Source organism: Perissodus microlepis, chromosome 15 (assembly GCF_051167445.1).
Source record: "Perissodus microlepis isolate ML-2025 ecotype Zambia chromosome 15, ASM5116744v1, whole genome shotgun sequence".
Classification (NCBI taxonomy): Eukaryota; Metazoa; Chordata; class Actinopteri; order Cichliformes; family Cichlidae; genus Perissodus; species Perissodus microlepis.
Window position 1 is genome coordinate 38,819,569 of NC_140475.1, and position 14,047 is coordinate 38,833,615.

General features: G+C 40.6%; 1 protein-coding gene across 1 annotated transcript; it reads right to left on the bottom strand.

Annotated features, from left to right (window-relative positions):
* Positions 1–4,474: 4,474 nt before the first annotated feature.
* Positions 4,475–13,420, bottom strand: LOC146372690 (aquaporin-4-like). Its single transcript, XM_084953772.1, has 5 exons — positions 13,291–13,420; positions 10,056–10,503; positions 9,762–9,926; positions 8,812–8,892; positions 4,475–5,244 (listed from the first exon to the last, which is right to left on the bottom strand). The coding sequence occupies exons 1-5, from the start codon at positions 13,323–13,325 to the stop codon at positions 5,002–5,004; spliced, it is 972 nt and encodes a 323-aa protein (XP_084809898.1). The 5' UTR covers positions 13,326–13,420; the 3' UTR covers positions 4,475–5,001.
* Between the last annotated feature and the right edge of the window lie 627 nt (positions 13,421–14,047).

Consider the following 14,047-nt stretch of genomic DNA (forward strand, 5'->3'; position numbering starts at 1 on the left):
ACTATATTTTATACATCCCTCATTTTTATGAATAATCACTTTTATCATTATTACACTGAGAACATCCTGTAGGTCTTTTATTGTTGGGAGAACTCGATTATATATTAGCAAATTTATAAGTACATTTTTAGTAAAGTTATGCAGAATCACAGTTTTCTGTTTCTTTTTTTCTCGTTTTTTCCTTTTTTATAACTACAAAACGTTTACTTCTTAACTTAACCCTTTAAATCCTGAACCATTAAATAATTGCCAGAAAATAAATTTTTTGGTTAATAGGTTGTTTATTAAAGCCTCTGACAATATATACATATATATGTATATGTATATATATATATATATGTTTATAAAAAATAACTTAAGTTCCATATATGATTTTTAATTTATATCATTTGTACTTTTTAAAAAATTTTTTTTATTGCAATTTATTTCAGTTTTTCAGGGGTTAAAATCACATTGATGATGTAGAAGTATCAAAAGCGTACAAAAATCATGTATCACATATGGTACATGAGGATTTACAGGGTTAATTTTTACCTTTGAGCTACTAAATTGAGCTATCCCTTTGTTTGAGCAGCTAATGATAAGGCCACCAAAAGAAAAAACAAACGCTTCAAAAAATGCTTCAAAACATCACAACGAGCGAGCAAGGAAACAAACAAAGCTCACAAAACACAACAAAACGTCTGTAGTGGAGACGGTGATGGAACAGCAGCATAACAGATACAGTGTTACAGTAACAGTTGAATCATGTGGTTCTGACTAATCCCACACAGGCACGTTTATTTATAGCAGACAAACATATTCAGTCATTTCAAAGTAACCATAACATAGAAATAGAACAATACAGGCAGAAATGTGATTTTTCTGAGGTCTGATTAATGTCCAGACAAAGAGTTCAGAGAACAGACAAGCTTTTAAATGTTTTCACAGATGTTTTATCATTTCAGGCAGCAATTAACGATTTGATAGCAGCTGCTTTGCCATGCTTTGTTAACCCAAGACACAGCGAACAGCGGAACTGACAGTTCTGTACTATATTTAAAGATTTTAAAAATCAAGTATTCATCCATCTGTGTGAAGCAGAGGGTTGGGTGCTTAGTGATAGAGTCACGTAGTACATTTTAATAAATAAGCCTAAAATAAAAACCAGTGGTGCCTCTGCAGGAGCAGTTTGCACTAAACTGGACGTCGGGGCCTCGTTCTGTACCTGAGAACGGTTTTAATGTCTAAAACTTTTGTAACTTTCAATCATGCAATCTACTCATGTACACACTGAGTTTTTACTTTTCTGGTAAGTCACCTCATTGTGAACATCACAGTGAAGTATGGTTCAATGAGGAGAGATCATTAGAAAGACCAGCAGTGACAGGGATAAAGGCAGGACCCACTCCACCTTCTTCCCAGGACGTCGGTTGCACGGAGGTGACTGAGTGGGAGAATGACAGATGCACTCTGAGATTTTAAAGTATGTGGAGTGAAGGCTGATCGGCCTAAAGACGGTCAACAGAAAGCTGATTGGAGAAGTCACAATCGTCTTGACAGCGTGGGAAAGTGGAAGTGATGCAAAGCTTAGATTAGCTGCCAACACCTGGGAAACAGACAGACGAGTGACTCTTCCTCATTGAACTTGCACATGAGCTTCATCGTGTTTATAAAAGCAGTGTGGACATGATGGATCATTTATTCCTGAACGCCTGATTTCTAAATCCTGCAGGTGGTTTCTTTTAAAATAACACAGATTTGTTTTTGGCGTGATTGACAACATCTTATTCTTTGAAGCTAAACACACAGTTTCAGGATTGATTCCATCACTTGGTCAGTTTGATCAGGTACAGATAGGAACAACAAATACGTTATTTATTCTATTTTTGGCAAAGAATGTTTAAATATTTAAATACATGGATTTCAATATCATAAATTTTTATTATAAATTATTTTTAGGTGCACAGTGTCTACGACAGTTATTTATTATGCAATACATGAGTGAAAACACATCCAACAAATATTCATTTACACTTCATAGCCGAGAGCAGGGGTGGGGAACTCCAGGCCTCGAGGGCCGGTGTCCTGCAGGTTTTAGATCTCACTCTGGGTCAACACAGTTCATTCCCAGGCCTCTGGAGAACTACAGCACATGTTCAGGAGGTCATTTAGTCATTTAAATCAGCTGTGTTGGATCAAGGACACATCTGAAACCTGCAGGACTCCTGCCCTCGATGCCTGCAGTTGGACAATCCTGGTCGAGAGAATGAAACTTGTAAAGCAGTGCTCGCTGCTGTTGTTGCCAACAGAGGGCAACAGTACACCTGTTTGCTTTGAAAGCTGTGGCAATAACAGCACACTGTCAGTACAGCAGTGACGAGGTGAGCATCTTTTGCACGCCAGTATTATATTCATACATTAAAAGCACTTTCTGTGCTGAACTGTTCTTCAGAGATTTATTGCAGAGTTGGTAAAAAGTACAATCGTTTTAAATTTGCTTCCCTCCCATCAGCACAACAGCTCACACGGACACATTTTTAAATGCAAACTTAATCTGTTTCAAGCCTCAAGGCCAAACTTTACACGTCGCAGTTTTTCATTGATCCAACAGTTTGGTGTTCTGCTCTGTAATGAGTGTTGCAGTCTCACAGGGCCATAAGAGGCTTTACTGCTATATTAACTCTGATACTAACAGTTTATTTTTGCAGTTTCTTAAAGTTGAAATGAGGCCACCGTGCAGTCCAGTCAACTGGTGAGCAGTGCTGCTTAGTAAATCCAACTCATGTTCCAGACTTGAGTGTTTAATAGATTATTACACTATAGGTACAGTGTGGATGTTTCAGTGTCATGAACAGCTCCTGCAAATTCAGCACAAAACACCAAACCAAGACTGCAGACATTAGACTCCAAGACAGAAAATAAGATTTTAGAGCAAATCTAGAATTTACCAGCAACGACTGTGGTTTACCACAGCGAGGACCAACAGGGACCAGAGACAGAGGCCACATTACCCCATAACAGCTTCACATCAGCGGTTCTCATCATTAGCAGGTCTTGAAATTAGTTAAATACAACCTCAGGTGAACAAAACACACGACATGTTACACTCTGTCATTATATATTTAAAACTACACATTGATTGTGTAGTTTCATTATCAAGTGGGACCAAACCTGTAAAAGCAGAAGTTCTGGTAGTTTGAATTCAGTTGTTCGTGCTACCTCAGTGCCACGGAGGAAAGAGCACTTATCTTAGAGAAGCCATCGCTCCTTCCTATCAGTCGGGGAAAGGTTGTTTGGCCTTTTGCAAGTAATTTGAAATCCATCGCTTATAGTGAGAAAGACTGTAGATTAGAGGAAAATATTCATTCTTCTCACAATCTTGTGAATCTTCAGAAAATTCATCCTAAGTTCAGACTGCACCATTCTTGGAGAAATTTCCATAAACAACAACAAAAACAGTGAAGTGAACAGTGAAACGACTCTTCTCTCTAAAAACATGGCAGCACAGTAAAAGTCTGAGCAAACCACAACTGTCAAACCTCAATGTGAGACCAAAGTCATTTGGCCGTAACACAGAGCACCGTGTTTAGGGACTCAAACACTTCACATGAACTGTGAACCACGGCCGTGGTGGAACGAATGAATAGTTAGAAATGCATAAATGAATGATGTAAGAAGAGTCATACAGAAAACCTCAAATTATTGCTGTTAAAGGTGTTTCTAAAGCCACTGAATCAGGTGTGCTGGTCTTCTTACACTTTGACTTAGTTTTTGTAAAATAAATAAAGACGTGGCACAATGTAACATTTGCTGTCATTGAACTGAGGTTGTGTTTAAGTCATTTAAGGTCTGCTGAGGAACAGACGATTAAATCAAACATGTCCTTGAATTGAGGGTGTACTTTTTTAACCAGGATTTATCGTCCTCTTGTACTGAAAAGCACTCGGCTCGCACCTACCTCTCATTCCATGAAGTGCATGTTTCATCATGTTTGTGAAGAAGCAGTTGAAACAATATATCGAGTTCTTTGGACAGTTTTCATGGTTTTGATTGTAATAAGATGCTCACCATGAGACCCTTCAGGGCCTCGTCCACAGCGATATGAGGCATAAAGTTAGCAGCAGCCTCTGCTGTGGCCCAGCTGAACTGAAGCCAGTTTCAGTTACAGCGGGATTAATACGTTTATTGTTGGATAAACTATGAGCCACATTTCCTTCTGCGGTGCTTCACCTCACTGTTTCCCTTTTTCAAAGGGGTCAGATGTTTTTATGTGGTAGGCAGTTTTTTGTCTTTAGCGGTGAAAAATCGAGGAGGCTCCACAGGGCGTCGTCTTTCTTTTTTGTTGAACTTGATGCCGCTTTAAAAGAAGACTGATGTTGTGAGCACAACAGAAAGATCAGTGAATAAATTAAGACGGCCTCTTGAGGTTATGAAAACTTAATGTTGGACCCTAACAAGTGTTGTTAGCTGCTGACATCATAAAACACTGGAGTGTGCGTGCTGTGAGCGCTGACTTTTAAGCGCGTCGGTGTTTTCTGGCAGAAAGTCGGCATAAAAGACATTCAGACTGAAGACGAGAGAGAATCAGAGAGTGTTTGTTTGCAGGGAGCTCAGCACTGACGTTATATTGCATCCATATTACCCGGAGTGTTACTGAGGGTGGGACAAGGTTACTTCATGGTCGCTGTTTGTCTTTCACGTCCCCGGTTTTCCTGCCACACTAGTTTTCCTCAGATGTGACACTTCCCTGAAAAGAAAAACTTGAAATCCATATTACATGAGCACAAACACACACTTTCAGCAGTTTCTTTTTATTTACAGTATTTCTTTTGAAAACCTTGCAGCCCTTTACTTAAAACTAGCTAACACAAGCTTTTTGGTTGCCAAAAGAAGAAGCCCCCCCTCGTGAAGTGTTCAGTCTTCCTGCTTCAACCATGGCTGTTTTAATGCGCCCGTCTACAGGAGCAGACGAGAGCAGACTGCAGCATTTGGAGCATTGGTGCTTTCTTTTCTTTCTAGTCACACAGAGGACAGCACCTCCCCAGACACCTCCCTCTCCCTCCTCTCAGCTCTTTCTACATCCATGACAGTGAAGAGAGGCTCCTGGGCCGTGGCTGAATCCTGGCGTTGTTTAGCAGCAGTGAAGGGCGTCTTCACGAAAGTCTCAGAGAAGCGTTTCTTCACCTCTGGGTCGGGGCAGAACAGGTATTCATAAAGAGCTGCAGCCAGGGTGCCACCCATTGACGGACCCACCCAGTACACCTGGCACACGGAAAACACAGAACACACAGGTGATCCCGAGGATGCTCAAACTAAGGTCTACGCTTTCATTTCAATAGAGACAACAAAGAACTTTTCAAATCAAAGTAATAAATTTATGAGAGAAACTTGTTTTAGTAAAGGAAGGATATTCCCAATTTGCAAGGTAAAGTTCAAAAGGAATTCACATATTTAACTCCTGTGCTGAGATCAAAGATCATGTTGGAAACAAAGTCATAGGATCAACAAAATTAAATGTTTGAACAAAATTCACAGAAAAACAGTTGCTGAGATATGAGATATATCCTTCTCTTTACGTTTCCTTCTTACTTTATCAGTCATTAAGTGCTTTTTCTTCTTTTTTAGTAAATAACAAAATCATACTTTGTGTAAATGCCTCGCCATGATGTGCTGCTGCATCACTGTCTCAGCTTACAAAACAAAAACACTGGAGCAGAGATTTGTTATAGAAAAGGAAAAAACAGAATAAATAATGAGACTTTGGTTTTCCTGCACACTCACTGTGGATGGTCTCAGGCCGCATCTAAGGAAAGTGTCGGGCAGCCCATTATCGCCTGAACCAGGCCACTGATGTAAGTGAAGATACAGATAGAAAGAAAATCCACACAGAAAGACAAAAAGGACAAAGTGGTGCTAACAGCTGAGAGCACCATCATCTGAACTGATGAGAATAAACATTCTAGTTATGTGACGGACTCACATCTCTGCTTGGTTATCAGGTGCTGGACTGGCAGGCAGTGCTTACTGTGATAAATTATAAATCCAAACTGATGAAAAGCTGCGCCGTAAACAAAACACTTCAAATATCCATTTACTTACAATGTTATATGTTAGAAATGGCCTTAAGGGCTAAAATATGAGGATAAAAAGACATTTAAAGGCTGTACTTGTTAAAGTAGAGCTAGAATTCATAACTTCTCATTGATGTTTTTCCTGCTGCTTGGCTGATGTATCCTGCAGCGCTGTGACACAGAAATATAATGATCAATCAATAATTAATCCAGCCCAGATCCTGTTTTTCACGTAGGTGGAAACAGATCAAATAAACCACTTAAGAGAAATTCTGACTTCACAATGAACTCGTTTCCAAACTTCTGGTTTTGGAGCTCCGAGCAAACATGTACAGACTGTCTGCAGCATCTGCATCCAGCGCTGAACTCAACATTTTCACATCATGTCCTGTTACACTGTGAATTTTTGGCTTACTGTTCCTGCATGCCAGCGTGGCAGTGTGGTGCAGTGGGAAGCATGTCTCACTGAGAAAACCCAACATCCCATTTCTTTTGGTCAGAAGTTTGCAGAGATATTTGAAGAAGAAAATTCTGAAATTCAGTTCAGTTCAATTGCATTTATATAACACCAAATCACGAAAACAAGGTGCTTTATATTGTAAGGGAAGGACCCCACAATAATATGGAGAAAACCCCCCAAATCAAATAAGCCCTGTGAGCAGGCGCTCGGTGACGGTGGGAAGGAAAAGCTCTTTTCTAACAGGAAGCCTCCTCGGGCAGAGAGAAATTTACACATAAAGGCCAAAAATGTCTTTAGAACAAAGTTTTACTTTTAAACCAAGTCTAAGTGTTGCCTGGCGCAGCTGCAGGGGAGAAGTGGTGCAGTGAGCTCAAGGGGGCGGGACCGGGAGGCAGGTGAGCCACAGGTGGTGGCGACTGTGTGATGACAGGGTCTTCTTTCTGTTTGTCTATATAGTGACGGCAGAGAGAGCTGGACCGGACTGTTACCTGTGCAGAACTGTCAAATAAATACAGAAACATTGTGTGTAGCGCATACTTCACAATCTCCTTCTTTGGTTTCTTAATTTTAAAAATCGCTCCTTTTAAAGTCTGGAGGGGACGTGACTCATCCATACCAGATGCTACACCTACGTTTGCTCGAAGCACACTGAACTGTCTAAAGTTACAAAGTTAAAACTAAAGCAGCAGTGACATCCAGTCCAGCGACTGCCATGTTCACGATGCCAGCCCCACAGCAGCAGGTACACAGGTAAAAGTGCGAAGGCAGAGGAAATGAAAGAGAAAGTGTCTCCCTGTGAAACGAGAGAGTGCTGTGTGAAAATGATGAGAAGCAGAAAGAATATCAAAGCTGTACAAAGGAGAGAGACTGCAACAATCTCCAAGATCAAAATCTAAACAAGAAATGACTTCAAAGCTGAAAGAACACACAAAGACCCAGAATACTAACGAGGCGTCGCGATAGCAGCGCAGATTGGTTTCAGTTTCTCTGCTTATTGTCGAAAAGAGCTCAGAGAGAATTCGTCTTTGTTGTTGGAGAAAACTTTCCAAACAAAAAGCTGACATTGGCCACATTGGTACAAAATTCGCCATCACATCCAAAAATGATTGAAATCATCAACACTAACAGAATCAGCTGCAAGATGAGTTTGATATCAACACAATCTGACGCACAAATGACGTATCGTCACCTCCGTTAGAGCCAATCTATAGAGAAATATTTTTGATACTGTTTCAGTTATTGTGTTACATGTTTGATTTTGCATAATATGTTGTTAGAGAATAAATGCTGCGCGTTTGTGTCGGGTAAGAAAGCATTACAGCGCATGTGTGGTAGCAGGTTAGAGTGAGCCAGGACGGCAATGGAAATGTGCGCTGCAGCAGCAAATCGTTTTTGGTTTGTATGTACGGGTCAGAAATAAATCTGAACAGCTCACATTAAGAAGTGGAAGAATTCTTTTTTCAAAGCTTGGGACAGAAATTCGCCACTACAGCCTCTGGTGTACGAAGCGAATCCAACAGACAAAAAAGTAATTTTTCTTATGTTCACTTATCCAAACATAATCAATCAGGTTCAGCAGTGACACAAAGGTCGTCATCACCTCGATCAGCTGAAGGTCTCTCAGTTTAGTTATGAATGTGTCGAAGTAAAAGCGCCGGCCTTCGAAGCATGTGAGCGAGCACACACATGGACAGGTCTGCTGCTAGAACACGGCCATGTTTTACAAACCAAGAACAAACTATAATATTAGCAGAGGTTAAACACACAGGACAAGCTTCAAGGGAAGCAGAGCAAAGGCCTGCTGTCAGCTGTAACCTCGATGCCGTTAAACCGTCGAAGGACGATTAAAGAACAGGAAAAAACACAACAACTCACGTAAAGATGCAAACTGTAACAGGTAAACACATCGTTTATTTGTATCTGTATGGAGACGTCTCCAGTTTAGCTGTTGTTTCAGTTGCTATGAAGACTTCCTGTAAACAGCACTAATCAATGTAACTGTGTTGCTGCTGTGTGCTGCCTTGCAGACAGTGTCAAACAGCATGCCTGCTGCTGGAAACGATGCTATAAAAACAAAGCATTGTGGACCAGACTCTTAGTTAATGACCTGAAACTCCCTACAAAGCTCCATAAAGCTGAGGGCAACTGCAGATTCTTATTGAATTTATGCCTGTAACTATTTCCACACATTAACTGCCTACGTATAATTTCTGAAAAATATTTGGGACTGAAATTACTTTCAAAATGGCAAAAGGTGCACTCACTCTGCATTTTGAATATTAATCAAAATGTTGTTACCCAGTGGTTTTCCCAGGACCATGTGACCATCGCTGGGCCGAAGGACCGAGCAGGGTTCATACTGGCTCCAGTGAAGGGAATCTGAGGGAACAGTCACAACCAGGCTATGAACCTCACATACGAAACAACAAGCCTTAAACGTTTGAGTTAAGGACAGCTGGGCTTCGTTTTAGGAGCCTGTAGATGCTTCAGCTCTCACAAGGAGAGGTTAAACACCTCCACCAGCTTTTAGAACTGCAGAAGCTTCTTGGATAAGCAGTGAAACGTTTTCATGAACTTAAGAAGGAGGTCAGCTGCCTTTAATTCAAGCACCGATGACTACTGTGAGCTGGAGGACTGACCTGTCTCTTAAACTGATGATCTACCAAGTGTTGTCACATCTGGCGCCATCCTGTTCTCCTGACTTTGTGAAAACACTCAGTAAACATTCAGTCGTCTAACTGACTGAGGGACTGAAATAAGCAAATCAAAGTGCTTTCACTGTCCACACTAACAGTCACAGCACAGTGCTCACTGGAGTCTTTCACTGGAGCTAAATTACATACATCAATAATGTAAATCCTATATCTACACTATAAATCACACAGTTAATCACATAATTGAAGGTTGGCTTTTGTGGCTTCATCACAGCTGCAGTAACGTGAGAGACTAAACTGGACCTTCCTCTTTATGCTGTTGGTTCCTCTTTGAATATTTTTGATTCTGCTTAAGAATTATTACATAACACTTATGAATTAACACAGCATGTGTGCTTCAGGTTTTCCATCAAACCAAAGGGTGATGTTGAAGTGTCGTATCCACTCTGTGGTGAACTGAGTTTTGAAAAAGTAATCTGTAACAGGTGCCACTTCACATAATAAGCTGTTCATGATTACAATGACAACTGAATTTCTCCCACATCACGATGAATCAGTGCAGCGTGCTAACTGCGCAGGTGTCTGGGTACTTACAGCAAACAGATGACCAACACAAACAGAAAGGCCGATAGCCAAAGCAGATGAACCTTTGAGATCTTTACGTTTGTGGTCACAGGTGGCAAAGATGGTGAAGATCAGCTGAAAGGTGATGAAGAGTTCTACGACCAGGGCGGTACCCACAGAGATGCTTTCATTCACCTGTGTGAGTAAAACACACTCACGTGAGCATAAAGTCAGATGAATGTATTCACAGGCAAAAGGTCGGTAGTGGAGAATAAAACTGTCACACATAGTCACACATTTAAAGACACACACTCCTGCTCTTACCTCAGTGACTCCCATCCCACCCCTAACAGAGGCTGGGGTGATCCCGTACAGTACGGCCGCCCCAACTATGGCTCCCACACACTGGGCCAGGAGGTAGAAGACTGCTTTAGCCAGGCTCAGCTTCCTGGTCACAACCATGGCTACTGTGACCGCTGGATTGATATGAGCCCCGCTAATGTGGCCGAAGCACCGCACCATGGTGGCAATAGTCAGGCCAAAGCAGAGAGAGATGAGCACGAGGTCGGGGGGGTGGGGATCCTCAGTGCCCCAGTTGATGGTTGAACCGAGGCCAAGCAGGACAAAGATCAGCATGGCAGAGAACTCAGCCGTCACACAGCGCCAGAACTCCTTAGTCCAGATGCCCTTAAAGGCAGTCATAGCTTTGTCTTGAGTGAAGCACGATGGAGGCCAGGACTGAGACTGTGGTTTACAGGGAAAGCAACACCTCCTGGAAGAGAGCGTAGAGACAGGAAACATGCTGTGAGAGGGGGTTGTGGCCTTTTAATGGGGAGATAACACATGGACAACGTGTTGGTTTCAAAATGGTCACGATGAGTGCGGCTCACCTGGATTTGAAAAGAGAGAGAGAGAGTAGAGCAGGTTGGCCACCTCATTTGTTAGTTTTGAGCTTGAGTGGTTCTGTGCTTGCACTCGCTGTGGACCAAACCTTTCTCTGCTCTGCACCATGGCCTGACCTTTAATTTGCTTTGTAAACTGTGTGACAGGACACTTTCTTATTCACTGCAGATAAACAAGTTCACACTATTCAGGCTGAGGTGGTCTGAGAATTACTATCATTATATTGTATCAATGCAATCTACAAGGATGGAAATGCTATATTCTATTCTATTCTATTCTATTCTATTCTATTCTATTCTATTATATGACTTTTCTTCTCATGTCATATTAAGACTGTTAACCTGCCTAATCAAGATTTAACTCGTCAAGCATGGCTCGAAAAGTATGTGGATGTTCTAGTTTCTGAAAGTGTGATGATGTTAGTGTTTGTCCAAATAAATAAATAAATAAATCACAAATGCCTACCCTGGCTGATGGGGTAACTTAATATGAACTAGATTTTGACTCGTGGCCTCATCATGAGATGGTGCTTCCAGGTAGCTAATAAGGAATATCCCCCTTAATAGGCTTTATCAACTTCCTGTGCTTTAATGGTGCATACCAGATTAACAAACTAATGTTTTTTTGTAATTAGTTGCAGTGAGAAAATTACACAGTGGGCTTTGAGCTTACAGAGCCCTTCAGGGCGTGAACCAGTGTGGAGAATTGCCCACTCTGCACAGTCGGTAGTCTGCCCTCATTTCTATTTTTAGCTTTCAAATGCCTTTTAAATTGCTATCTGAGCTTTTGGATTGATTGCATTTGTAATTGACCACACAAGGATGCTGCTGTATACTAAAATGTATTTACTGCCATATTTGTGCTTAATTACATTATGATAAATGATCAAAAACTGCAAATTAATGCATACAAATTGTAACGGTGGGACAAATGATGGGTCAGTGACTCTTCTGGAGGGTCAATCAGACCCTGCAGATAATTAAAAAAGATAAAAACCATGGGGAGCGAGCCAAAGATCCACTGTCTCATTAGCTACCCTAATTGGTTTCAACCTAGATGTTCATGAATTTATTTTAATGAACCACATACTTTGACATTAAATCAATCTTTGCTACAGACGATAAATGACTGAAATCTAGCTTTTTGGTAATAATGTTTAAGCATAATAACACCGACAGAGCCACAGATCCGGCACACATGGCCAGATCAGTCTTTCACCAAGACTCTCAGACTCATTTGTTTGTAGATCACAGTGGTTTCTTTGTCTGTTTGATCTATCTGGGAACAATGTGATACCATCCGAGCCAAGAATTTCACACAGTGCAATAATTGTGTGGGCCTCTTTTTGATTTTGTAGTGTGTGCACAACAACAATGCTACTGTCATACTTTTGAAGGTTTATGTGGAATCCGAGTACAGAAAACATTTTAGATGTACTGTTGTGTGTAGCTATAGTTAGTAAAGTTACCCCACAACATAAAATGTAAATAGACATCAGAGTTTATGTAAAATCAGAGGTCTTATTTTATTTACGAGACATGCTATGTTTTAAAAAGGTTGTTAGATTTTAGATGCAGTGTAAGGAGCAGAGCTGAAGGCAAAACCTGCCCAGCTATGTTCCAGCCCTCAGTGGTTATGAGTTCTGGGTGCAAAATGAACCCGACTGCAGATACAAACCATAAACAGAGTTTCACTGTGAAATCCACTAAAAAGTTGATGTTGACAAATCCAATGGGCAGATCCTGGATAATCATTTTTTTCTGCTAATATTGAACATATCTTCTACATAATATAATCTAAAAGTAAACATGAAACCCATAAAATTATCAGGAAAGTGTTTAGGTCACGGGGCACGAAACATGAGCCCCATAAAACTGGAACTCTATTTGCAACCGCTGAGGACGCCCCCTGCTGGCCATTCAAAATCTGTCGCGCACTTTTGCCTCACAGGGAGAAGGTCCTGAGTTGGACTCACACTAATATGTAAATGTGACCCTTTTCTTCAAAAACAAATAAATTCTTCATTTCTCAAGTTAGAAAACATTTGGTTTTTAGCACCATTAAGCTTTTAATGTGACCCACAGTAGCCCGGTTTGTATTTGCCAGATCCCCTGTAGGATTATTATTTATTTATTTGGAGATGGAACAGAGAGGCAAACACTTAGGGTGGATTAAATGATTATGATGCAGGTGTTTGCCTTTCTGTTCCATTAAAATATCCTTTATTCCTATAAGTTTGTCACTGTTGCTCCTTCATTATTTATACAATGTAAACAGAAGAGAAGAGACATGAAAGCCTTCCATCGCTTCTCAACAGCAGCAGTAAAAATAATAATAATGATAATAATTCATTTTTTTCTTGAATATAATTATTGAATATCCAGTATAACGAATTTATATTAAAACAAAATAAGCATTAAAATAAGGATGTAAACGAATGGGATTACAACCAACAATATTATTACCATTAATGGCCATTAATGTGAATATATATTTTAAAACAACCTGAGTTGAAAGTATGAAATTGATATTTTTCAGCAATATAACATTTTGCTCTATAATCAGTTCTGGAAGCTAAAACCAAATGTGTCGGCCCAAACAAAACGTCTCCTACCGTGTTGTTGCAGCTCCAGTGAGTCTTTACGCGTGTACTCACCTCAGGCGCTCCAGAGCCCCGCCGCTCTCCGTCATGACTCCACCAGCAGAACGGGTGTTTCTGGCTTTTATAGCGGGGCTCAGTTTGTTTGTTAGTGATTAGGGTCTAGCTTGGCCTGGTCTGACCTCGATGGGCAGAAATGGCAGAAAAATGAAATGACTGTGGAGTGAGCAGGGGCGTTTCCAACATTTTTCTGTGGGGTGGCACAGAAGGGGTACAGAGAAGGGCTGGGCTCTCACTCATGCAGATTTATTACATGTTCAAGAGTCTTAGGTAAAATTCACAATCCTACAGGAAATATGTAAATAAAATATTCGGGACGTTATTTGGGAAATGACATAAGGAAATTTAGTGACTTTGCCCTGCACTGGTCCTATACATGGTCTTGCACCACCTCCTTGTTCTACTGAGGTTGACACCTGCATGATTTCTGTTGTGAACTGACACTTTATAAATAAAACTGAACTGTACTGAACAATTAATGTGAGTTTTATAGTGCACAACGAGCAGAAAAGATCAGACAGAGCATGCGATTCCAGCCCAGACTTACAGTTTTATATTCTCAAAGCCATTTGTCCTAAAAGGCCGACCAAAAAACACTGACATGAAGCAATGAGAATGATCCACTAAGACTTAAACATTTTATGAAGAATATTCTCGCAGCTAACAATTGAAGATTGAAGGCAGAGCTTGGAGATGGTAAACAGCAATTCATAGCTCATATATATTTCATTTAGGAAATATGGCTAAGGTCAGA

Excerpts from the sequence above, each read along its gene's own strand:
- LOC146372690 (XM_084953772.1), bottom strand. The coding sequence starts at position 13,325 with ATGACGGAGAGCGGCGGGGCTCTGGAGCGCCTGAG. Across the intron at positions 9,927-10,055 it reads GTGGGATGGGAGTCACTGAG|GTGAATGAAAGCATCTCTGT; the intron begins GTAAGAGCAGGA and ends TTACTCACACAG. Across the intron at positions 5,245-8,811 it reads GGTCCTGGGAAAACCACTGG|GTGTACTGGGTGGGTCCGTC; the intron begins GTAACAACATTT and ends TCCGTGTGCCAG.